General features: G+C 39.1%; 1 protein-coding gene across 2 annotated transcripts in view; it reads right to left on the reverse strand.

Moving 5' to 3' along the window:
- Nucleotides 1–26,446, reverse strand: part of NELL1 (neural EGFL like 1) — a 1,050,155-nt gene that overhangs the window by 540,216 nt on the left and 483,493 nt on the right. For both annotated transcript variants that reach the window (XM_002708986.6, XM_002708985.6), the window contains exon 13: nucleotides 4,783–4,908. In XM_002708986.6, coding sequence (XP_002709032.4) covers nucleotides 4,783–4,908 — 126 coding nt within the window. The remainder of the gene's footprint in view (nucleotides 1–4,782; nucleotides 4,909–26,446) is intronic.

Raw genomic sequence — 26,446 nt, forward strand, 5'->3', positions numbered from 1 at the left:
GAGACAAAATGAGTAAGACTCACAAATTCCATGGCCTAGAATTCCCCAGGTCAAAGATCTCAAAAGCCAAGGGGAAACTTTATAGAAAAACTAGAGTTTCAGGGAACTGTCACCATGGGCAGTGAATAAGTTACAGCACATCTTTAACTTCCAGGTAAGTATTCTCAGTGCTAAATCAAAGAAACAAAAAAAAAAAAAATGGGTATAAGCTAAGGTTTGTCTTCTGTGTAATACTTGGACTTTCTCTTCTGGCATCATGCCTAGCTTCACTGGCTATGGACCACCTTCTGAAAGCACTGCTACATAGAATTGGGAAAGACTATTTTGAGGCTCCTTCTTTGGAATGGTCAAGGAGTAACATCTACGTAGAGGAAATAGTTCAATATTAATTTAAATCCTACTAAGAATTTGAAGAGGGTTTTACTTGGCCAACAGAATATTTTTTATGTTGAATGGACATTTGGGTATTTGCATTTGAAGATATTACCTTATTAATCATGAACTTTGTGGATACAGAGGCGATTTTCTCTAATTTGGTGACTATATTTCCTAACACTCCCGGACAGACACTAATTTGGTATTGGATACATGAATGAAATAATGAATAAAGGAATGAATGAGTCAATCAATTGACTACGACCTTGTCTAAATATGATCAGAGTCGGTGAACTCAAAAGGCTTCCATAGCCTTGGCAACTCATGACAAGAGCCTAGGGTGATTACTGATGCCATAAACAAGAGTGTCAATTTGTTAAGTCAACAACAGGAGTCACTGTGCACTTACTCCTCATGTAGGATCTCTATCCTTAATGTGCTGTACATTGTGATTTAATGCTATAACTAGTACTGAAACAGTATTTTTCACTTTGTGTTTCTATGTGGGTGCAAACTGTTGAAATCTTTACTTAATATATGCTAAACTGATCTTCTGTATATAAAGAGAATCGAAAATGAATCTAGATGTGAATGGAAGGGGAGAGGGAGAGGGAAAGGGGAGGGTTGCGGGTGGGAGGGATGTTATGGGGGGGAAGCCATTGTAATCCATAAGCTGTACTTTGGAAATTTATATTCTTTAAATAAAAGTTAAAAAATAAAAGAGATTGGTACATGATTTATTTTTATTTAAACAGCCCATGTGGCCTAACTGGCATATTTTCAGGACAGTAAGTAAATGTTGAAAATGTCAGAATTCCGGAGACTCAAGCTTACTATGAAAATATTTGGGGGCCAGTGTTGTGGTGTAGAAGGTTAAGCCGCGGCCTGCAGTACCAGGATCCCACATGGGCACAGGTTCAAGTCCGACCTATTCCACTTCCAATCCAGCAACCTGCTAATGTGCCTGGGAAAGCAGCAGAAGACAACCCAAGGCCTTGGGCCCCTGCCACCTACATGGGAGACTGGAAGAAGCTTCTGGCTCCTGGCCTTGATTTGACCCATCCCCAACCACTCTGCAGCTAATTTGGGGGCATATCAGTGGATTGAAGATCTCTCTCTCTTTCTCTCTCTGCCTTTTGCTTAAGTAAATAAATCTTATAAAAAAAAAAAAAAAGGAGGAGAAAAGTCTTTGCTCTCAGAATTTACATTCTAGTTGCAAGAGGCAAATTCAACAAAATCACTTATAAGTAAAAAAAAAAAAAAAAACCAACTCCAGATAATGAAAAGTAAAATTTAGAGAATTAAAATCATGTGGTATGACAGAAAATATGGGTGGCTATTTATACTGATCATAAAAAGCCTATCTGAGTTTATCACTTTTAGACTGAAGTCTAAATCACAAAAAAAGGCATATGGCAAGAGCAAAGACTTCCAAGAATGGCTACAGCTCAAGTAAAGGTCTTCATAGAGAAACAGGTTGGTTTGATCTTTATAAGATGTACTTATTTATTTGAAAATCAGAGTTGCCAAGAGAGATGGAAAGATAGAAAGAGATCTTTCATCTACTGTTTCACTCCTTAGATAGCCACAGAGTGAGCCAGGCCAAAGTCAGAGCCAAGAGCTTCTTTCAGGTCTTCTTTGTAGGTGGCAGGGGCCCAAACACTGGGTCATCTTCCATTGCTTTTCCCAGACCATTAGCATGGAGCTGGATCAGAAGTGCAACAGCCAGGACTCAAAACAGCAACCATATTGGATGCTGGCATTGCAGGCAGCAGCTTTACCAGCTATGCCGCAATCGTCGGCCCTGAGAAATGGGTTGTCATATGGAGAAAAAGATAGATAATGTGCAATGGCCACCTTATGATGTGAGAGGAGGAAAATTACACAAAATAAGCATGATAAAGAAATAACAGAGAAGCATCACATAGGGTTATGTATCAAAATAAGAAGCATAGATCTGATTTTCTGAGCAATGAGACACTACTTGGAGGTTTTAAGCATATTTGTATGATATTCAGTTCTTTTAACTTTTTTTTTTAATTTTTAGCTGATACATAAAAACTATATATTTATTCATAGAGTATCATGTGATGTCTCAATACATGTGTATGTTATATTATGTTCAAATCATGGTAAACATATTTATCTCTTCAAATATTTATTATTTTCTCTATGGAGAAAAATATTCAAAAACTATGTCTATACTCACTTACTATTTAACATATTCCTTCCATGTAACTAGAATCAGTAGGTAATCAATCTCATCCCATCTCTCCCCAACTTGTAATTTCCCCAGCCTGTGTTAACCACCTTTCTACTCTCAACCTCTATGAAACCAACTTTTTTTTAGATTCCACATATCAACATGAGTGACATTCTGCAGTACTTGTTTTCTGTTTTTCACTTATTTTGTTAGGATAATCATGTCCAATTCCATTCATGTCCTGGTAAACTACAGAACTTCATACTTTGATTTCCGAGGTAAAATTTTGCTTTGGCTTCCATATGAAGAATGGGTTACAGTGGAACAACACTGGAGCAGAAATTCCAGAGTGTTAGCCATGGCAGACATCTACCAGAATAGTAATAGAAGTAATGGATAGGGGCTGATGCCATGGCATACTAGATTAATCCTCTGTCTACAGTGCTGGCATCCCATATGGGCGCCGGTTGTAGTCCTGGCTGCTCCTTTTCCAGTCCAGCTCTCTGCTGTGGCCTGGGAGAACAGTGCGAGATGGACTCAGTGCTTGGGCCCCTGCACCTGCGTTGGAACCTGGAAAAAGCTCCTGGCTCCTGGATTTGGATCGGTGCAGCTCCGGCCGTCGCAGCCATTTTGGGAGTGAACCAATGGAAGGAAGACCTTTCTCTCTGTCTCTCTCTCTTACTGTCTGTAACTCTACCTGTCAAATAAATAAATAAATTTTTTTAAAAAAAGAAGCAATGGATAGAAATGCAGGGATTTATGACAAGATGTGCAAGGTACATTAAAACTGGAAAATGAACTGAAAGTGAAGGAGTAATCAAGTCAAGTTTTTTAGGAAGAGAAAGCAATCAAGAATAACCCTTATATATTTGGCTTGGGCAAGACAAGAGGGTCGGTGGTACTTTTGTTTGCTGAGACAGGAAAATTTGAGAGGAAGAGGTTTACAGAGGTAGAAGAAAATCAAGAGTTCTGTCTTGCGTACATAATAACTGCCTATTAAATATCTATGTATAGATGTCACATTGAAGAAATGATTCAGAGAATCAGGAGAAAGATTTTCAAACTGGAGATAGAAATCCAGGAGTTACTGACAGAGATATCCTGTTAAAACATGTTTGTTGAAGCATTTAAACATATGGAATGAAACAGGAAAAGATGATCCAGGGCACAGCAACAGGGCACTGTAACCTTTCAAATGTCAGCGAGGAAGAATAGCAAGACATACTGTGCAAGAGTAGTTGGTAAGATAGGAGGAAAATGAGGAAACATGGTGTGACAAAAACTACGAAAATATGTTTCAACAGGAATGTATGGTCAGCTGCAGAGACAAGAGCTTAGAATCAGAAAGAAGGAGCTCCTGGACAACCTGGATAAATGCAGTCTTAGTGGGTGGTGAGCACTGGAGAGGATTGAGGAAGGTGTGCAAGGTGAGTAAAGGTAAATGAGGACAATACCTACAGACAAGTTAAAAGAAAACGAACTGTGAAAAGAACTAGAAAACTGGGGCAGTAGGTTGGATAAGATTTGGGATCAAAAGAAGAGTTTTTAAAGAAGAAAGATAGAGAACCTGTGGAAGCCCAATGCCCTCATCAAGATTCCTGAAATTCCTGAAAGGAGGCAGTGGTGATGTAAGTGTGTGTTACTATGTATATGCATATGCTGGGGTAGGGGCAGCAGAAGGCTTAGGAATGCTTATTTTAAAATGGTTACCCCTGCCTGAGAGGCATCAACCTCATGTGTACCATGTCTGCTGTCTACCACACTAACATGTGTTATATTCTGCAGGGCAGCTCTTGATCAGTATTCAGGGTGGATAGACATTACTGAAGATTTGAGGAAGATTCATACTATACACAGTATAGTAAAAAAAAAAAGAGAGAAACAGGAAAATTGTCACTTAAATATCCCCATTCTAAAACATACTTTCAGTTCTCCTTCCATAAGATAGTGTTTCGTTCTCCACAACACCCAGCCTTCTGCTGTCTGTCTGATTTTTCTCCCCTCCTTCTACTGGTAGTGGAAATCAATTATACAGAGAAACTTTCTTTTTTATTATTTTTTTCTCAAAAGATGAGGGTGAAATAATGAGAGAAAACTAATTTAAGTAAAAATGATACTTGTGTACCACACACTAAGGGCAACGATATAGACATGGTGCAAAGAACAAGCAAATTAGAAAAACAGCAATGTATGTTAATACTCACCTGTGCAAGAAAAATCATCCACACGAATGTATCCTGGGACACAGTCACAGCGATATAATCCAGGCAGGTTGATACACACAGTATTGGCATGACAGTAATGCATCTTTGCAGCACACTCATCAATATCTGAAGGAGATAAGAAGAAGCAATAGCATGCTGAGTTGAATGACTAGACCACAGTGTAATTACCTTGCAATAAGATTACAAAAGGTGAATGCTCACTGAAATCAAGAGAAAAAGCAAGACACATTAAACAAAAGCTTAAATACTAATTCAGCTGGTGCGTTAGATCCCATCCTGAACTGAAAGTATGTATAGAAAAATGCATAATGAGACACAATAATTAAGAATCCAAGAAATATGAAGGAGACTCTGTTTAAATGTCTGAAAACAAGGAGTTCAGTTTCTACTGATTTTATATAAATGAATACTTATGGACATTCACAGTACACAGTGCAGCTTTTATTAGATCAAGAGAATTTAGCCCCTCCCTGCTTGTGGGTCTTACTAAGACATGCCTTAATCCATCTGTTAGAAAATCATGGTGTAGCCAGTTTCTTCCATGATATACTGTGAATACCAACACTAGCTGCTATCTGATACAAATTAGTATCTTTCATCTCTTGACCTGAGAATCTACCCTATCTGATAGACTCATGGGTTGATTCAACAAAAGATTATTCTCTTTGGGATGGATGTCAGAATATCATCTACTTTATCACTGAAATTCATGTTATGTATTAAAATAACCTAAAACCTTAAGTACAGAGTTTAGTATTTTCTGGAAGTTATACTTTCAAAAATAATTTGTGTTCATTTTACTTGGACTGCTTATGTGTTATAGTTAGAGACAGAGGAGAATATGAATATAGGATGGGAATCCAAGACCAAAAAATGGTGAACTTTAGTTCTGTGTCCACTTATGAGTCCCAGTATCTTCATAAGTTTGTAATAACTGTTAGTTACAAACCTGATATTTTCTATCTTTACATGCATTACCCAATTTAACCTACATTCAAAGTATAAATACTACCTTAATTTTAAAGTTTAGGAAATTGAGACCCAGAGAATTTAAAGATCTGGCTTAAAGTCATTTTGTTAAAATGTGCTAGATTTCATTCTCTATTCACAATGATTTACTTCATGAAACATCATGAAAATGACTAGTTAAATACAATGTTTGCATTAAGATAATCATTAGAGTTCTACTACCATTCATGTATAGAAACTAAGACTAGGAATGCCTATACTGACTCACAAGAAAGCTTATTTATCCTCTATTTTTAAAAGTAGGTTGATTTGTTTCCTAATAAAACAACCTGAAATAACACCAGACTCTTTTTGGTGCTAAAATCTGTCAGCCTATATATAAAAGTTATTGTTGGGTAATTGAGGTCTTAGAATCAAATCCCACAGTTATCAAGACTTCCATAACTAAGATATAAGAACAAAACACTAGAAACTAGTGAAGTAATTCAGGCAATCAACAACTCCCCACATACCAGTCTCCATCTCAGAGACTGCTTCCTGTGGAAGCCAACCAGCAGCAAGTGTCCTGATACAGGCAAGGAATGATTACATCCAGGGCACCAGAACCCATTAGTAGAAACCAGGAGATGGAGTCACAGAGTAGCATTAACATTTTGTAAGTGATTTATTTAAGGTTGATGATAATGCTGTGGGGATGGCTGTGGGTAGATAGAAGAATAAATCCCTGGAAGTGCCAAGTTGAGAACACCAAGAGAAGCTCGATATTGGAGGAACTTGGTTGACATTAATGCTGTTTATTAAATGTAAGTTTTTCTACTTCTAGACACACAATACAATTGTACTTCTACATACTCTTCTAATGTAAACATGGCTATAGGACTGAACATGAATCTAAATGAAGTTCATCACTTCCAGGTGGAATGACCAGAGCCAGCACCTGGATCACCATATTTATTTTGTTCCTGTCTTAGAAATTATGGAAGCAGAGATAGAGATTTTCAGCCTGGGTCCCTGGGTAAGGAATGGGCCACCAACCAAGCATGAGCTAGAAATATTCCCTTGACTTGAGCCATTGGGCACCCATTACTGGTACTGAGAGCAACTATGATGGGCATCTCAAAGAAGAATACCATTAAGCTCAATCTTGAAATAAAAATAGGAATTCACTAGGGAGAGAACAAAGGTAAGGAAATGGAAGAGCAACTGTAAAGACTAAAATTTTTTATCTCTGTATAGTTAGGAATGGAGAAAATCATTTAATCATGAACTTTATTGAACATTAATTAGCCCTTACTGAGTCTGGACTTCACAACCCAGCAAGACATTGGATGAAGTTTGTTTTGGTTTAAGTTCTAGAAAAGATGTGAGATCTCTTAATAGGAGGATTAGATCTACTGTTAGAGGGTCTCTATGGAAGTTATATTTCCTCTGAAACCTGAAATAAATGAAACAAATGAAGGGTACAGAAACAACATACTAGACAAAGGAGAATATTTGAGAAAGCTTAGTCACATGAAGGAGCTTTGCCTATTTGAAATGAAACTGGAAAGAAAGGTCCAGGCCACATCCTGCTGGGCCTTGTAGACTGGGTGAAGGAAATTGGACTTTATTCAGGGTCATGACACAATCAAATTTCAGTTTTTAAAATATCACTCCATCTGCAGTGAGGTGAGTTGATTGGAGTAGGGCAGAGTGAAAGCTAAATAATGCTGGCATTTTACTCACAGAGATAGTCATATTGAACCCCATCTCACTCTGCTAGGATACCCAAACATTCTTTAAGATGAGAAACTAGCAAGGGCTTGCCTTAAAGGCACTTCAATCTTTAGCCCAAGGGCCACAGTTGCCAATCAGTCTGCTGACTGCAATGAATGTTTCCCCATCATGGACCCTTGTCATCCAGGACCCCATCACTATACTCATTTCAGTTGATACTAATGGTAATTTCAGCTCTTGCATATCTAATAATTTCCTGGTCACAGCCAAGGAAAAGACAAAAAGTTGAAAAATGTCCCAGAAAATTAAACTGTCACAATCTTATCTTTGCTGTTTATCCCTTTTCATATAACCACATGATATAAAATCTACCTTGTAATATAAGTGGTGGGGAAGGAAAGAAAAAATAGTTTAAATAGTTTATTTATCCAGCTGAGGCTCTTGAGACCAGAAGATGTAAGAAAGAAATGAATTGGCAAATTCCACAGTTCTAGGGTGGAGAAGGGAAATGAAGTAGTGACATGTTTGCCACCCTCAGGAAAGACATAACTGAACAGACACTTTCTGTTGAGCTCAAGAGTGCTTCACAAGCAAATCTTACTATAAAGAGAATTAAAACACAATTAACATCTTCAGAGAGTGAGGATATCCTGAGAAAACAATCTTGAGAAATATCCAACCAAGATTTTAAAATAAGCCCAGGACAATGCTGTTTTTGTTCACAGGCAAAAGGCTCTGAAAGGCAATAGATAATTACCAAAAAAAAAGTCCCTAATAAAATAATTAACCTGCATTAAGAGAGAGAAATTGAGTGGACTCCAAACAACAAGGATTCTAGCTGCCTGAAGTACAGTCTGATCTCTGTCCAAGTGGTGAAGGTCCTTGAAGCAAATCTACTGGGCAATGTGATACACTCTCCTAATGTTATATTCTCCAACAGCCAGAAGGCAAGAAAAAGCTAAGCCTGAGGTTGAACGTCAAAATGGTTATTGGATGCATTTAAGTCCAGGATAAAGGTGAAGGTCTGAATCAGTCCAGAAAGCTTTCTAGGAAGAACTACAGTTAAATTGACAGCTACTGGAAGGATGAATGGATTTCAAATGCACACTCTCAGGCACAGGATGATACCAAGATGAATAACAGGCTGAAAGTAAAATACGTCTCAGGGTAAAACTAGGACCAATCCCCAGGACCTGGTAAAGAGTAAATGTCTGCCATTTTTGTGCATCAGACACTATACTAGGTACTCTGCATGGGACATCTTATCATTCTATTTATTCTTCTTGATATTCTAAAAGGTAAGTACCCCAACACCATGATGAGGAAACTAAGGCTCAGACATTGTTAGGTCACTTACCCAAGGCACAAAAACAGCAGAAAAACCTGGGTTTGAACCTAATCAACCTGACTCTAAATTTGGCATTGTTTCTCCTGTGCAACTTCTAACATTCAATAATTGTTCAATACTATGATTATGGTAAATATATCTACTGTTATCACAATGTGAATGGAAGCAAACAGTTCTTCAAATTCTATGCCAACATGCAATGCTCTTCAGGACATTTGTTCTGGTGTTTCACTCTCTGCTAAAGTGACAATGCTGCCTCATGCATCACCACTTCCCTGGCTCTTTTAAATCAAATTCTAACATTTTCACACTTTAAGCTCCAGTGACCCAAAATCTCAAAACAGGCAGCAGCATTCTGTTCTCAGCTGCAATCCACAGCTTGATGAAACCTTTACTTGGCCTGCTTATGACTATTAAGTGCATTCCATAGGATTATAAGCTCCAGACAGAAAGTCCTGGGTTCTTTTTAAATTAAATATTTTAAGAGAAATCTATAAACCCCACTGCAACATATTTCAAATTGAGTATACAGAGACTCAAAAATTGTGTTTCATTCATATAAATTGCTTGTTACCTTTGAAATATTAGAATTCATCTTCTGGTGACCTGTTGAGGTAATAAAAGTATGTATGATTTATGTCTCCAGGATGCTGAAGTAGTATGTTTTGTCTTTAGAAAAGCATACTATGGACTTAAAATGAAAACTGGTATGTCATAATGATTTTTTACATAGTATCAGTCTCCATTTGCATAAGAGTTCAGAGCAAACACAAACCTAAATGTGATACCACTGTCATTAGAGTTCAAGTTCTTGGTAGTACATAAAAGCAGATTCAAGAAATTTCCTTAATAATTTTATGTGATCTACCTAGACTTGCTACTTAAGGATTTCATAAAGACAACGCAGGGAGGTTTGGACCCAGGAAAATAAAAAAGAAATTTTGTATCCCACTCCCTGTATAAATGTAAAAAGAAAACAGAAAAGAAAGAAAACCAATGTTTGTTGAGGCTACGCTCTGTGTCAAGAACTGTGTGAATTTGATCTCACTACTCCCTGCTATCCTATGACCTGACATCAGATACTGTATACTCCGTATGTAGAATTTCAACAAATTCCATGTTATTCTATGGAGCATCCTTTTTCCACTATGACTACTAGTCCAAGAACACTGGATAGACTGTCAAGGGCCAAGTTCCAGTTCTGCTTATCACACTAGTTGAAAGTGGTACTTGCCGGCACCGCGGCTCACTAGGTTAATCCTCCACCTTGCGGCGCTGGCACACCGGGTTCTAGTCCCGGTCAGGGCGCCGGATTCTGTCCCGGTTGCCCCTCTTCCAGGCCAGCTCTCTGCTGTGGCCTGGGAGTGCAGTGGAGGATGGCCCAAGTACTTGGGCCCTGCACCCCATGGGAGGCCAGGAGAAGTACCTGGCTCCTGGCTTCGGATCAGCGCGGTGCACCGGCCTCAGTGTGCTGGCCGCGGCAGCCATTGGAGGGTGAACCAACGGCAAAGGAAGACCTTTCTCTCTGTCTCTCTCTCTCACTGTCCACTCTGCCTGTCAAAAAAAAAAAAAAAAAAAAGTGGTACTGACCAAGTCACTTTTTTTTTTTTGTATTATTAGACCTTGGTTTTCCCATCTATAAAATGAAAGAGTTGGTCTGTAGAGGATTTAAAGACACACTAGTCCTAAAGTTCTTTACATATTCAGGTATTTTTGTCCATTACTCATAAACATAGATTCTCTAGTTCTGCCACCTTCTATTGCATGAGCAGGTTGAAGATGTTCCATGTCCCTTTCCCAAGACAGAGGTCCTGGAAAACACAATTAAGATGAACTAAGCCCTCACATTCTTCCTTGATACTTGTGTCACCTAAGTTGGCATCTCCCCTTAAAACTAAAAGCAGCACGGATGATTGACTAGATCCTGAAAAAGGCACAGCTCTAGGTAAGCTCTCTAGAGACTAGTATGATCACTTGCAGAGGGATTTCCTCTGACTATGCAGAAATCATGAACATAAAAACATGGTGATGGTGGCCAGTTTCTTGGTATATTAGAACTATCAAGACATTCCTATGATGTCATACTAGATATTTTTATTTTAAAGTTTGGGCCTATGTGATCTCTAATTTGAATTTGTAAAACTCCAGTGAGGTTTGAGGATAAAATAATACTCTTTATGATACTATAATTATGGATATCTGACATTATACATTTGTCCAGACCCAAAGAATGCACAGTACTAAGAACAAATCCTCATATAAACTATGGACTTCAGGTAATTATGACATGTCAATGTAGGTTCATCAGGTATAACAACTGTACCACTGTAGTTATGAATGTTGGTAATGACATGCATGGGTCCAGGAGGTAAATGGAAAATCTCTGTGCCTTCAATTTTGCTGTAAACACAGAGCTTCTCTTAAAAAATAAGTATTTTTAAGGCTGGCGCTGCGGCTCACTAGGCTAATCCTCCACCTTGCGGCGCCGGCACACCGGGTTCTAGTCCCGGTCGGGGCGCTGGATTCTGTCCCGGTTGCCCCTCTTCCAGGCCAGCTCTCTGCTGTGGCCAGGGAGTGCAGTGGAGGATGGCCCAAGTGCTTGGGCCCTGCACCCCATGGGAGGCCAGGATAAGTACCTGGCTCCTGGCTTCGGATCAGCGCGGTGCGCAGGCCGCAGCACACCGGCTGCTGCGGCCATTGGAGGGTGAACCAATGGCAAAAGGAAGACCTTTCTCTCTGTCCCTCTCTCTCTCACTGTCCACTCTGCCTGTCCAAAAAAAAAAGTATTTTTAAAATAAAAATTAAAAATCCAGGGAGACAAGATGTGGACTATTATCTACTTTTTTAAATAAGAAAATAGAGGTCATAAAGAAAAGCTATGACTTTCTCAAAGGTACACAGTTAATCACTGCACCAGTGATATAATCAAGGTCTTCTAATTGTGGAATAATTTGCTTTATTCAATGTCCATGTTTTCTATATTTATAGTTCTCTTCTCAAATCAAGGTAAGGAAAACAAAATAGCTATACAATCTATAAATATCAACAAAATAGCTATATAATCCAGTTAGACTATCTATGCAAAATACATTTCTTTCACAAAGAAATAAGGTTTTTCTTCTTTTCCTTAAAATATACTCTAACCCTCCCACAACCACCTCCTCTCCATTTGTCTCTCAAAGAACAAACAAATGGTCCACTCAAACAAGGGGAAAAGCACAGTTCAAAGTCAATGATAAATGAAAAGCTACACTTTACCTCAGTGGTGGGAAAACAATACTGATAGTGTAGACTATGGAAAACTGAAGCTCTAGTCAAGCATTGACATGAAGGAATAAGAAGAGACATTATTTATATAGCACTTACTATATATTGGACACAGTTTTGAGTTTTTTACATGTATTAACTCATTTGATACAACCTTATGAGGTACATATTAGAATCAGATTCACTTTAAAGATGGGGAGTTAGAGGCATAGAAAAATGTATAGTAAATTGTCTAAGATCACATAGCCAAGGAGTATACTTTCCCTGGCAGGATATAACTCAGGGAGCCTGGCTTCAGAGTCTATATTCTTCACCCTATATGACTGCCACTCAAGAAATATGGGCTAAATCTCTGATGTTTGTGGAGAAGCTGGAAATACTGGCATTTTTATTTGCATTTTTATTTGAAAGGTAGAGAGAATGACAGATATACACAAAAACACATGCATGCACACACATGCTTACACAGAAAGAGAGAGAGAGAAAGAGAATCTTCTATCTGCTGATTTACTTGCCAAATGTACACCAATAGTCAGAGCTGGGTCAGGCTTAAGCCAGGAACCTGGAACTCTATCAGCCTCCCCCATGGTTGGTAGGGACCCAAGTATTTGAGAGCTATCACCTGCTGCCATCCAGGATGCACATTATCAGAAAGCAGGATCAGAAGCAAAGCAGCCAGCACTCAAACTAGGCACTTTGATTTAAGATGCAAGCATCCCAAATTGTGACTCAACCACTCTGTCAAATGCCAGATAATTAATATTTAATTATTTTGTTAAATACTGACTTCATTTTTTCTACAAATGTTCTGAGTCAAGCCAAACAGGTTCAACCCATGAATTTCTGTGCATGTTATCACGAGATACATTATTGTGCTGAGAAGGAAACAGAAACAGAAGAGAAAAATGAAAGGGAGCTAGAGACTATGGAAAGGAAGAATGAAAACAATACAGAGAGCAAAGAAGTGGAGGGGAGGCAAAGAAAGGAAGGAGAAAAAATAGGAAAGGAAAGGATAAATGACATGACAGCTTTGGCAGATGCCTAGATAACTGCTGTAGACTGAATAGTGTCCCCTCAAATTCATATGTTGAATCTCTAAATCCCAACATGATGGTACATGGAGAAAGTCTTTTGGGAGGTAATTAGGTTAGATGAGGCCAGGAAGGTGAAAGTTTTCATGATATGAAGTAGTAACCTTATAAGAAGAGATACCGAGGGCCAGCACTATGGTGTAGTGGGTAAAGGCACTGCCTACAGTGCCAGCATCCCAAATGGGTATGGTTGGAGACCTGGCTGCTCCACTTCCAATCCAGCTCTCTGCTGTGGCCTGCAAAAGCAGTAGAAGATGGGCCAACTCCTTGGGCCCTTGCACCTACATGGGAAGACCCGGAGGAAGCTCCTGGCTTCGGATTGGTGCAGCTCCGGCCGTTGCAGCCAATTGGAGAGTGAACCAGCAGATAGAAGACTTTTCTCTCTCTCTACCTCTTTTCCTCTCTCTGTGTAACTCTGAATTTCAAATAAGAATATAAATCTTTAAAAAAAAAAAAAAGAGAGAGATACCCAAGAACTTGTTCTTGCTACCTCTCATCCATCTGAAGACATGTGGTTATCTGCAAACCAGGAAAAGAGAAAGCCCTCACCAGATCTTTACCATGCTGGTACTCTGCTCTCATATTACCAGATTCCTGACTGTGAAAATATTTTTTTCTTTAAGCTACTCAGTCTATAGTATTTTATTTTGACAACCTGAGTTGGCTAATATAATAACACTTTAAAATTCTCAGTTGCCTGGTGAAATGGATTTTTACATCATCTTCTAAAATATACATCAAATAAACATGATGCCTGCCAGGTCAAATATTTGCAGATTAAAAATTCAAATTACATTTTGGTCATCCTGTGATAGTAAAGAAGTCTTCTTAGACAAGGTTAAATGCACAATAATGTGCAAGTTAGATTGCTGAATTGCTGACATTTTTAAGGCATTTTCCATATAATGCTATGTCAGATATTTGGAAATTCATGCTAAGATGTTTTTTCCCTGCTGGGCTCAATTTCAAAATCAAATACTGTCATAAAGTAACATATCTTTCAGTGCCATTGGGAATCACAGCATATCAATTTGAGCTGACATTGGAAAAGCATCATAAGACACTACACCATGACTTTTTTCTTAGGTTGGTATTTTTGACCTTCAAAAGGTTCCATAAGCTGGTGCTAAGTGTCTGCAAGGAAAGAAACACACTGAGTGAAAGGTGATTAATTCAGTCTCGGCCTCAGGCTGTACTGCAGCCTACCTGAATCTATCAGTGTCTGAACTCTACTTTCATTGATAGTACCAACAAAACCAGTGAGTGCTTCCAAAGAGGTCTGGGGTTTCCTTATGAGCTGTGATCTGCTTGGATTAATCAGTACTCTGACAAATTGAAAGCTAAAATTGTCTTTATCCTTGCTACAACTGGGTAAGGAAAATCAGCAATGTCGAGACTGCTGAATTCCACAAATAGTGAAGATTTCAAAGGTCAGCAGTATAGGGTCTCTGCCTTCATAGCACATATGCTAATCCAGCAAAGAGGCAAGCACAAACATGTGCCTTGTAAGTATGATCCAGATCCTACCAGGACAAGAGTAGGTTCATTTTAGTCAAGGAGGAGGTTGGAGAGAGTTTCATCCAGAAGATACTATTTGTTTTGAGTCTTCTTTTTTTTTTTTTTTTTTTTGTGACAGGTACAGTGGACAGTGACAGAGAGAGACAGAGACAGAGAGAAAGGTCTTCCTTTTCCGTTGGTTCACCCCTCAATGGCCACTGCAGCTGGCGTGCTGCAGCCAGCATGCCGCGCTGATCCGAAGTGCAGGACCCAAGGACTTCGGCCATCCTCCACTGCACTCCTGGGCCACAGCAGAGAGATGTACTGGAAAAGGGGCAACCAGGACAGAATCTGATGCCCCAACTGGGACTAGAACCTGGGGTGCCAGTGCCGCAGGTGGAGGATTAGCCTATTGAGCCTCAGCCCCGGCTGTTTGGAGTCTTGAGTAGGCAAGAAACATACCTTTGTAAAAGGCTGATGGCCTTTTCTTATCATTTGATTCCATTAGATTGCTACTGTTTTGTTTTACAAAGATTAGGGAAAATCAGTCAAGAGTAGATGTAAAGGATGTAAAGTGATGTCATCTATGTCCTCTTTATCTCTGGTTGCATTCTGTGTAACATTAGGCAGCATTTATTGATCACTACTTTGCACTGAGCATGCTTTTATGCACTTTGTGTATACTGACTCATTTCATCTTTACAAGAACCATATAGGTAAGTATTATTAGCATTTTTATATTTTGAAGATATCAGAGATTAAGCAGTTGGAAGATGACTTCAGAGAATTTCAATCCCTGGCATCTATTCTATTCTGCCTCTGTATAAGGGCACCTTAGCTTCTCCTTCTCAAAAGAATGTCTATCTTCCTCAATTAATTAAACAGTAATTTATTTCATTTACTTGCTCAAATTACTCATTCACGACTTTCCTCAATAGAATAAGGTGCACATGATTTAGTTTTTTAAAAATAAATGATTTAGTGCTGCAGGTTTAGATCTGATTCCCTATAGAATCAAATTAACCAGTGATTAAACATCAGACTCTGAATTACACAAACAAGGGCCGGTGGACCTATGAGCAGATGGTTAATGAACACAACTTTGGTTCAATAAAACTATTTCCTGTTTTCCACAACCTGTACGATGAATGATGATCAGTCAAGGGCATTCAGGAAACCAAGCCATTCCTCCATATATTTCCCTGTGTGGAAAGATTCCATGGATAAAATAAGCTCCTTGAACTGAAATCAACTTTATCTCCAATTCTAAATTCTTGTGCATCTTACTGAATCTATGCAGCCTAATATGAAAACCATGACACATTTAAGCTAGTCCTTATAAATCATTAAGTTAGGGGACTATGCAATATGATTAGTATTAAATATAAAAGGGGGCAAATGGGGAAAAAAGAAAAATTTTAAACACAGAAACAATGACTCACAACTTACTTTCACTATAAATTCAATCTAAAAGTGAGAAGGAAAACACCATCCAAGGAGTTGGAAACAGAAGAGAATTCTGTACTAGTGCAATACAATGGATGTTGAACAATTTTTTTCAAATGGAAGAACTCTTAAAAATAGGAATAGCTAGAATGATTTGATATTTTTTTAAGTGAAAGGTGCTGGGCCGGTACCACAGCTCACTAGGCTAATCCTCCGCCTGTGGCACCAGCATGCCGGGTTCTAATCCTGGTTGGGGCGCCGGATTCTGTCCCAGTTGCTCCTCTTCCAGTCCAGCTCTCTGCTGTGGCCCGGGAAGGCAGTGGAGGATGGCCCAGGTCCTTGGGCCCTGCACCCGCATGGGAGACCAGGAGGAAGCACGTGGCTCCTAGCTTTGGATAGGCACAGTGCCGGCCATAGTGGCCATTTTGGGGGGTGAACCAGTGGAAAAAGGGAGACCTTTCTCTGTTTCCCTCTCTCTCTCTCACTGTCTAACTCTGCCTGTAAAAAAAAACAAAAACCAAAATACAAAACAACAACAACAACAAAAACAACAACAAAAAACCACTAAAGTGAAAGGTCTTCTTCTGCATCATTTACTCATTTAATTCTCATGATAACCTTTGAAGGAGGTATTTTTTTTAGCATCTCAAGTCTACAGAAGAGGAAACTGACATCTAGAGAAGGATTCCAACTTAAAGGGGTGAAAAATTTGGTACAAGAGTGGTGATTAAGGAATCTTCAATATTATGAAGGTCTGTAGATCGCAAAAGGGTCATGGTACATGAACAGTACATCATGGTATTAAAATTTCATAGCAGAGTAATGAGGTGAAAAACATTTAACGGATTCCCTAGGGAGAATAATAGCAGAAAAAAGGTCAAGAAATAATGCACTCTACTGAATAACATGCAACTTGTTAGAACTGTATGGAAAACAGAATTAAGCAGAGCTGCTTTGGGAAAGCAGGAGCTCAGGCTTTCTACCTGTTGTTGGAATAAAGAGGCTACAGAGAATAATCTACCTTTTGTCTATTGCAAATAATGCTGCAAAAACATGGCTGTACAAATATCTGTTCCGTTTCTGATTCCCATTCCTTTGTGTATACAAAAGGGAAAATATTTTGAAATCCTTGAATGCAACAGGTCTTCAGAAAGCTCATGGAAGCTTATGTTTTGCACAAAGGTAATTTTACATTTTAATTCCATATTCCATGAACTTTTAAAAAAGTATTCATTTGTTTATTTAATACTTCTTTATTTATTGAAGGGCAGAGTAACAGAGAGAGATATGGAGTGAGAAAGAGAGATTGACCGATTGAGCTTCAAACTGTTCACTATCCAAATGGCCTCAACAGCCAGATTTGAGCCAGACTGAAGCCAGGAGGTCCATCTGGGTCCTCCACATGAATTACAAAGTTGCAAGCACTTGGGCCAACTTCCTCTGCTGTCCCAGGTGCATTAGCACAGACTTGTATTAGAAGCAAATTAGCCAATGCAAAAATCCACTTAACCAGTTAACCAGTTACAGCACAATGCTATCACCTCCATGAACATTTTGAAGTGCTTTCATATATTTAAAAACAGAATTGTTCAGTAATCTGATAATTCCATATTTAGGTTTCTGAGGAATCTTTGAACTGTTTCCTATTGTGGTTCTACTATAGAGTGTAGGCTAAAGGTGGGGAGACACAGGCAGTAGCTGCTTAATGGATTCCCAGTTTCTGTTGTGGGTGAAAGGTTTTGGAAATAGATAGGGATGGTGGCTGCATAGCATTGCAAATGGAATTAGTACCTAAAATGGCAAGTTTTATGCTGCATATAATTTATCACAACTTGTAAAACTCAAGGCAATACACAGAAATCATTGATTCATAACTTTTAAATGGACAAATTACATAATAAGTAAATTATACCTCAGTAAAGCTGTCTAAAATTAATGGAGACCAATCTCAATTCTACTTCTCCTTTCTGAAAAGCTGTGAGCTGCTGGATAAAAAAAATACAGTTAGAAAGGAAAAGTATGACAAATCTTAGTCCAAGCCTCTACTTTGATTCTTCTTAGTTGTCACTCTGAGAAAGTTACTTAGTGTTCCTGAGCTTGGGTTTCCACATCTGTTCTGAAAAGAAAGTAATCTAGTGGGAATAACACACAGGAAGACATCTCTCACAGTGTCTTAGTCCTCACTAACTGTCCTAAGCAGACTTCTACCTTTTGTTGTTCAACAAAGCCATTCTTGACAGGCTGCCAGCCCTTGCTCTGCTCTTTGACCAGCCTTGGGGACCTCAGCAAAAGCCAATGTCTCTTCAGGTTAGTGTCCTCCTGTGTAAGTACTCACCCTGAACCATTCACTGGGTCAATAAAAGCCCCTTCACACAAAATGAGCTGAGAAAGGCATTCTCTTGCTCCTCACTATGAAGTTCCCCAAGGTGACAACAGGACTGCTACCTCCTGCTCCTGCAAACTTGCTTTTCTTTTCACCTCATTGGGACCAGCTGTGCTATTTCTCAGAGGACAGGGTGACATGACAATTGATATGCATGGGCTGTGTGTGTGTGAGAGAGAGTGCTATTTAATGTCTTTGCCCTACATACTGTGAAAGAAATTAAACATCTTAAGTTTAAAAACTTAGAATTTATGCTTTCTGAGAGCCTTCTCTACAAGTGAAAAAAATAAAAGGGAAGAATTGATAAAGATGAAGTGGTCTTCCTAGTTTCATAAATGATTACATTTTTAGAAAAATAAATTTTAAATGTACATTATATCATAATGTATTTTATATAATGCATTATATAACAATATTTTCTGGAGGTTAAAAAGATACTGAGATACCTTCTTTCAGAATATGCCTAAGAGTTGCAAAAAATGCAGAATATTAGAATACTATATCTATAGTATTTATATAGCATATATGTAAAGCAAGGGGGATGGAATTAGGTGATATTTATTATCGAATGCTGATTTAAAGAATATTGCTGGAGGGGCCAGCACTGCAGTGTAGTGGGTAAAGTCACTGCCTACAGTGTCAGCATCCCACAAAGGAGCTGGTTCAAGACGCAGCTGCTCCACTTCAAATCCAGCTCTCTGCTATGGCCTGGAAAAGCAGTAGAAGATGGCCCAAGTCCCCCCCTGCACCAGCATGGCTCCAAAGAAGCTCCTGGCTCCTGGCTTCAGAGCGACACAGCTCCAGCCGTTGCAGCCAGTTAGGGAGTAAACCAGCAGATGGAAGACCTCTCTCTCTTTCTCTGCCTCTCCTTCTCTCTCTGTGTAATTCTAACTTTCAAATAAATAAATAAAACTTTTAAAAAAAAGAATATTACTGGAGCAAAAGCTGGAGGAAGACAATAAGAGTTCACTTTTCAAGATCAGTCTCATTCACAATAGCTACAAAAAAAACACTTAAATATCTTGGAATAAATTTAACTAACAATGCGAAATATCTCTACAATGAAAATTATAAAATGCTAAAGAAAGAAATAGAAGAAGAAACTAAAGAAATGGAAATACCTTCCATGTCTGTGGATTGGAAGAATTAACATAATCAAAATGTCAGTATAAACCAAAGCAATTTATAGATTCAATGTGATCCCATTCAAAATATTAATGACATTCTCAGATCTGGAAAAAAATTCTAAACTTCATATGGAAACACAAGAGACCCCAAATAGCTACAGAAATATTAAACAACAAAAACAATGCTTGAGGCATCACAATACTAGACTTGAAGACATACTACAGGGCAGTTATAATCAAATCATCCAGGTACTGGCTCAACAATAGACACAAAGACCAACAGAACAGAATAAAAAAAAAAAAAAAACAGAAATTAATCCACACATCTTCAACTAACTAATTTTTGACAAAAAAAAAACTGAAATCAGTTCCTGTAGAACAGCCTTTGTCAACAAATCATGCTGGGAAAATTGGACCTCCATGCAGAAATAGGAAACAAGATGACTACTTACACCTTATACAAAAATCAGTTCAAAATGGACCATGGATCTAAATCTACAACCTGATAGCATCAAATTACTAGAGAAAAACATAGAAACTTTGCAAGATATTTCAGAAGTGAAGACGTCTTGGAAAAGACCCCAAGAGCATAGGCAATTAAAGCAAAAATAGATGAATGGGATTACATCAAGCTAAGATTATTCTACACTGCAAAGGAAACACTTCAATAAAGTGAGGAGGCAACTGACAGAATGAGAGAAAATATTTGCCAATGACCTTAACAGTCATTCTTCAAAGGATGAATTTCAGTTGGCCAAGTGAAACTTGAAAAAATGCTCAGGATCATTAGCCATCAGGGAAATGCAAATAAAAATCACTGTAAGGTTTCACCTAACCCCAGTTAGAATGGCTATCATACAAAAACCAAAACAATAAATGCTGATGAGGATGTAGGGGAAAAGATACCCTAATCCACTGTTGGTGGAAAGGTATACTAGTACAACCATTAACGAAGACAGCATGGAAATTCCTGAGATATCTGAAAAAGATCTACCATATGATCCAGCAATCCCACTCATGGGAATTTCCCCCAAAGGAAATGAAATCAGCATATGAAGTAGTTACTTGTACCCCCATGTTTATTGCAGCTCAATTCACAATAGCTAAGATATAGAAACAACCCAGATGTCCATCAATTGATGACTAGATAAAGAAAATGTATACATATACTATGGAATACTACACAGCCATAACGAAATGAAAACCTGGCTTTTGCAACAAAATGGACACACTGTGGCATAGTGGGAAAAGCCTCTGTCTGCGGCACCAGCATCCCATGGGGCACTGGTTCTAGTCCTGGCTGCTTCTCTTCTGATCCAGCTCTCTGCTGTGGCTTGGGAAAGCAGTGAAAGATAGCCACTTGTGCCACTGCACCCACATGGGAGACCCGGAAGAAACTCCTGGCTCCTGGCTTCTGATCAGTCCAGCTCTGGCAGTTGCAGCCATTTGCAGAGTGAACCAGGGGATGGGAGACTTTTCTCTCTGTCTCTCCCTCTCTCTCTCTGTAACTCTGCCTCGGAAATAAGTAAAATAAATAAAATATTTAAAAAATAACTTAAAAGAGTTCAAGCCATGACAACTTTTTATGCCCCTTGAGCACCTCCGCCCCTGGAGTTCCAGCTTCAAAATAAAGATTCTTTTACCAAATAATATCTCCAGGCCTCTCTCAAAAGTCCCATTAGAAACTTCCATTGTCTTCTGAGATATCGCTCTATGATTTAGGGTGGAACTGGACAGGGTCTAGTAAGTGCTTTCATGATATACTACTGAGAGTGACATTATTTATCAAGGGGGTAAAGGGGCCTAAACAAGAAGTACTCTTACATTTTGAAAGCACTTTGGAGAAAATACACACAGAAAAATGCAAGGAAGTAATGAGATACTCTATCTAGGATAGAGTATGACATGAGCTATTATAAAAGATGAATAAAGAGGCCAGCTGTGGCATAGTAGGCTAAGCCTCTGCCTACAGTGCCAGTATACTACAGGGGTGCCACTTCATGTCCTAGCTGCCCGAGTTCCAATGCAGCTCTCTACTTATAGCCTGGGAAACCAGTGGAAGATGGCCCAAGTTTTTGGGACCCTGCACCCACATGGGAGACCTGTAAAAGCTCCTGGCTTCAGATTGGCCCAGTTCTGGCCTGTGTGGACATTTTGGGAGTGAGCTAGCAAATGGAAGACCTTTCTCACTGTCTCTTGCTCTTTCTCTCCGTAACTCTGCCTCTCAAATAAGTAAAAACATTTAAAAAAAGGTGAATAAGGGAGGAAGTAAGGAATTCCTGGACAAAGGACTACCATAGGAAAGACACAGGGGATGAATTAGCCCCAGCCATAAAAGTGACTTCACAGAATTGAAAGGTGGTGTCAGTAGCCCCACAACTCCAAAGAGCATGAGGCCATTGAGCTCAGGTCAGAAAGAGGCAGGCCTGGACGTTCCTGCTAAGGAGTAGAGTAGAGACGTTACACAAAGGACATTGGGGATATATGCTCTACACGAAAATACAAATTGCCCGAGAGCAGCAACTTTTCTGAAGGAGATTAAAAACACCTTTTTTATTCTTACAAACAAAACACAAATAAGATGGGTGCCTCTGTTCAGAGCAGCAATATTTGACTGCTTAGTTCATTGTTGTATAGTCTGTCAAGGAATACATGAACTGATAAAGATTTATTAAAGTATTTTCAGTTAGAGAATGATATGATCACTGGAGCATTTTAAAACCCGATTCTGGAAGAGCTGTGGAGGGTGGATTTTATAATCAGTAGAATGTTGGTAACCACTTAAAAAACAGCACCATTAGAAGGAGGATAGAAGTCTGGCTGCAGTGAATTGATGAGTAGAGTGAGAGCAAAAGAGCTTGGGGCTGGGAGATGCTACCTACAGATTAGTCTGTCAGAATTTATGATTTTAGCATACAACAGATAAGTGATGCCAAGGTTAAGAGCATAATAAAGTGGTGTGGAAGTGAAAATGATTTCAGCTCCAAAGGTAAAAATATTCAAGGCTGGACTTATGCCCAGAATAACAGCACAGCTTACTCTGTGATAAAGTCTGAGCATCCAGGTACCAAAGACCTCATTGAACAAGAGGGAGTGGCCAGGAGATTTGTCACTGACAGCAATACAAGGGATAACAGGTGTTAGGAGCAGATGGCTGGAAGTTAAAACAGAAAGGTTTTTGTATGAGGAAGGAAGAAACTGCCCTAGATGCAACAAAGCAATCTTTGGAGAAGCTAATGCTGCCTATGGGACCCAAGTACATTACGTATTAAAGAAATTGTAGCTGCTTGAGATCTGTGTCCCTAGAGAAATTCAGGAAGTATAAGAGATGGAGGGATATTCTGTGAAGAGTTGAGGATGCAGGGGGCATTTGTTTACAATGCAATAAGAGTTTCAGTTAACACAGTGCAGTGGTGAAGAAAAGGATGGGCAGAAAGAATAATCAACTCAAAGGAAAACAGCAGAGAACAGGGCATAGTGTCTAGAAGAGGACAAGTCATAAAAGGGGTTGGCCATTGGAACCAAGGGCAAAGATAACAGATGGGAGGCAGTGCAGTACCAGCAGGACCAGGAGACGATCTGGGGCAATGTGAAAAGACGCCCTGATGAAGCAGGGCATCTGTGGTTCAGATGACAAGTTAAATTCTTTGCTGGAGACCAAACTAAAAAGGGAGAGAGTTCTTTGTGTCCAAGGAAGTGGCATCACTAGTGAGGACTAGCCCATGGTAACAAAATAAATCCCCAACAATTCTGCTCCAGTGGTGAAAGACAGAATTTGTGAATTATTAAAACAAGTCCTATAGTCATCATCTTGAGTCTTGCTATGCATCAGTTGGTTCGCCTGGACTCATGAGAGCTGACTGAGCACCTATTATCAAATCCATGGTCACTGACTTCATATTTACATCAGAGAAATCAACAAACTCTGTAACTTATGCCTCCTACTATACCAAACCCTGAGCTAACATTAAGCATTTACTAGCACTCCAATGTTTCCTTGCCTCTTTTCTTGTATCTCAAGGGAAATGAGACTTATTCCCAGACTCTTAGCTGTCTCTTCTCTGCTCTGATCCCACCAGACCAAACAGAAGATATGGTTTGCCTGCCTAGACTCTCGGCATTGGTTCTCTTCCTATCTACTCATTTTCATTTAGGGCCTCTCTTCCTGGACCTATCCCTGGACTTATCTCCCAGGTCCAAACCCACTTATTGATTACCACCATGTTCTCCAGCTGTCAGGCCTCTAAGTATTAGCTGATGCATAGATATCGGTAGAAAGCCTGCTTCTGGGGCTTACTAGGTATATGACCTTGAGAATATTTGTTCTCTCTCCCTTCTAAAAATATCCAAAATTACTTCAATGGAATTTTTCTTTGAGAATTCGACAGTTGTGTGATTTTCCCAGGGCTGTGCCAAAATGCAGAGGAGACTCAATTTTTCTCATTTGCTTTATCAGGCATATATTATTTTTATTTTTATTTTTATTTTAGGAAACACAATGTACTTCAAGTGTGCTAGGTACTTCTGTAAGCCCTTTACATATATTAACTCTTTTAATTCTCACTAAAACCTTATGTGGTGCTAACACTATTCATCTCACTTCCTAGGTGATGAAAACTAAGTCACTGAATAGTTAGGCAACACCAAGATTGTACAGGTAATGCCTACTGGTGTCAGCGCTAAAAATTGGCAGCCATCTTCAGTGCTGACTCTTCACCACTGAACTATCCCAGTAGTCTCCCTTCCCCTTCACTTCCTTCCTATTCCTCATGGATACTTCTAGTCTGCCAAACTTGCAGTCTAACTCATCATTAATGACAAAAATCCTGAACTACAGAATCTGAGTAACATGTTGGAACCAAGAGAATAAGGAAGTTATACAATAAACACGATTACTATTAGTTTTGACAATAATTTTAGTGTCCCTGAAAGCCTATGTAATAAATATTTGATCCTTAGAGTCTTATATTAATGGATTCAGAATGAATCTTAATCCAATTATGGAGTCTGAAAGGTGAGGTTGGTCTGTGTGTGTGTGTGTGTGTGTGTGTTGTCTCTCTCCTTCCTGGTTCACCATGTACTTGTTCCTGCATACACATTATGCCATCGCCACCCTCCAACCTCATTAGAAGTTAGATTAATGGATGCCAGACCACAACCTTGGACTGTGAGCCTCCCAAAATGCCAGAGAAAGTAAACCTATTCCTTTATAAAATAGCTCCTCTTAGGTATTTCAGTTGTAGTAACAAAACACTGACCAGTATAGTTATGTGCCTGCACATGTATATACACACACACACACATACAAATCTTATCACCTTAAAAAACTATATAACTTCTCATGCTGTTCCTTCAACCTGGGATGCTCTACTCACTTCTTTCAACATGTACAATCTTATTCTGGGGAATACTTCTTAAGTATTAAAAAAATGAAGCTCTGCCTCCCCAACTTCTGTCTTTGCACTGTGTCTCCCGTGATATTCTGCTCACCTCCCTGACCTGGGACCTACCCTGATACAAGAGTCATCATATCTCCTAAACTTCCATAAAGCCAACTTCTGCAAATCAAATTCCACTGCCATTCTCTGTGCTTTCCAAATGGCCTGATATTTTCAAACATAAGGGTTATATTTATGTGTCTTCAATGCCCAGCACATATAATACCTAATGTCAAGTATGCCACAAATAATATTTGAGAACAAGTGACTGAAGATGAATAGTAACTTATGGATGTGTGAAAGATAAACATAGCAGTGGATGATACCTAAGATGTATATTATATAGTTTTAAAAATCAGAATTGGAAGCATGTTCAGAAAAGAGTTGGCTATATTCTCTCTCTAGTCTCTCAGTAGGAATCTCATTAAAAAATTTTTAAAATATAGTTCTTTTAGTTTTTTTTTCCCCCAGAGTGTCTTGGCTTTCCATGCCTGAAATACTCTCATGGGCTTTTCAGCCAGATCCACATGCCTTAAGTGCTGATTCTGAGGCCAGAGTGCTGTTTAGGACATCTGCCATTCTATGGGTCTGCTGTGTATCTCACTTCCCATGTTGGATCGTTCTTTCCCTTTTTGATTCTATCAGCTAGTATTTGCAGACACTACTCTTGTTTATGTGATCCCTTTGGCTCTTAGTCCTATCATTACGATCAATTGTGAACAGAAATTGATCACTGGGATTAGCGAGATGGCATTGGTACATGCCACCTTGATGGGATTGAATTGGAATCCCCTGGTATGTTTCTAACTCTACCGTTTGAGGTACGTCAGCTTGAGCATGTCCCGAATTGCACATCTCTTCCCTCTCTTATTCCCACTCATATTTAACAGCGATCACTTTTCAGTTAAGTTTCAGCGCTCAAGAAGAATTGTGTATTGATTACAGTATTCAACCAAAAGTATTAAGTAGAACAAACAAAAATATACTAAGAGGGATAACATATTAAGCTGCTCATCAACAGTCAGGGTGAGGGCTGATCAAGTCACCATTTCTCATAGTGTACATTTCACTTTGATAGGTTTCCTTTTTGGTGCTCAGTTAGTTGTCACCTATCAGGGAGAACAAGTGGTATTCATCCCTTTGGGATTGGCTTATTTCACTCAGCATAAAGTTTTCCAATTTCCTAACAGGGATCACTTTTCAGTTAAAAAAAATAAAAGCTAAACGAAAGATCTCTGCGAGTGAGATCCCAGTGGAGAGAATGCGTCATCAAAGAAGGAGGTACCTTTCTCTGAAGGGAGGAGAGAACTTCCACTTTGACCATGGCCTTGTCTAAATATGATCAGAGTCGGTGAACTCAA

The sequence above is a fragment of the Oryctolagus cuniculus genome, chromosome 1, assembly GCF_051225735.1.
Source record: "Oryctolagus cuniculus isolate XC-2025 breed Fujian yellow rabbit chromosome 1, ASM5122573v1, whole genome shotgun sequence".
Classification (NCBI taxonomy): Eukaryota; Metazoa; Chordata; class Mammalia; order Lagomorpha; family Leporidae; genus Oryctolagus; species Oryctolagus cuniculus.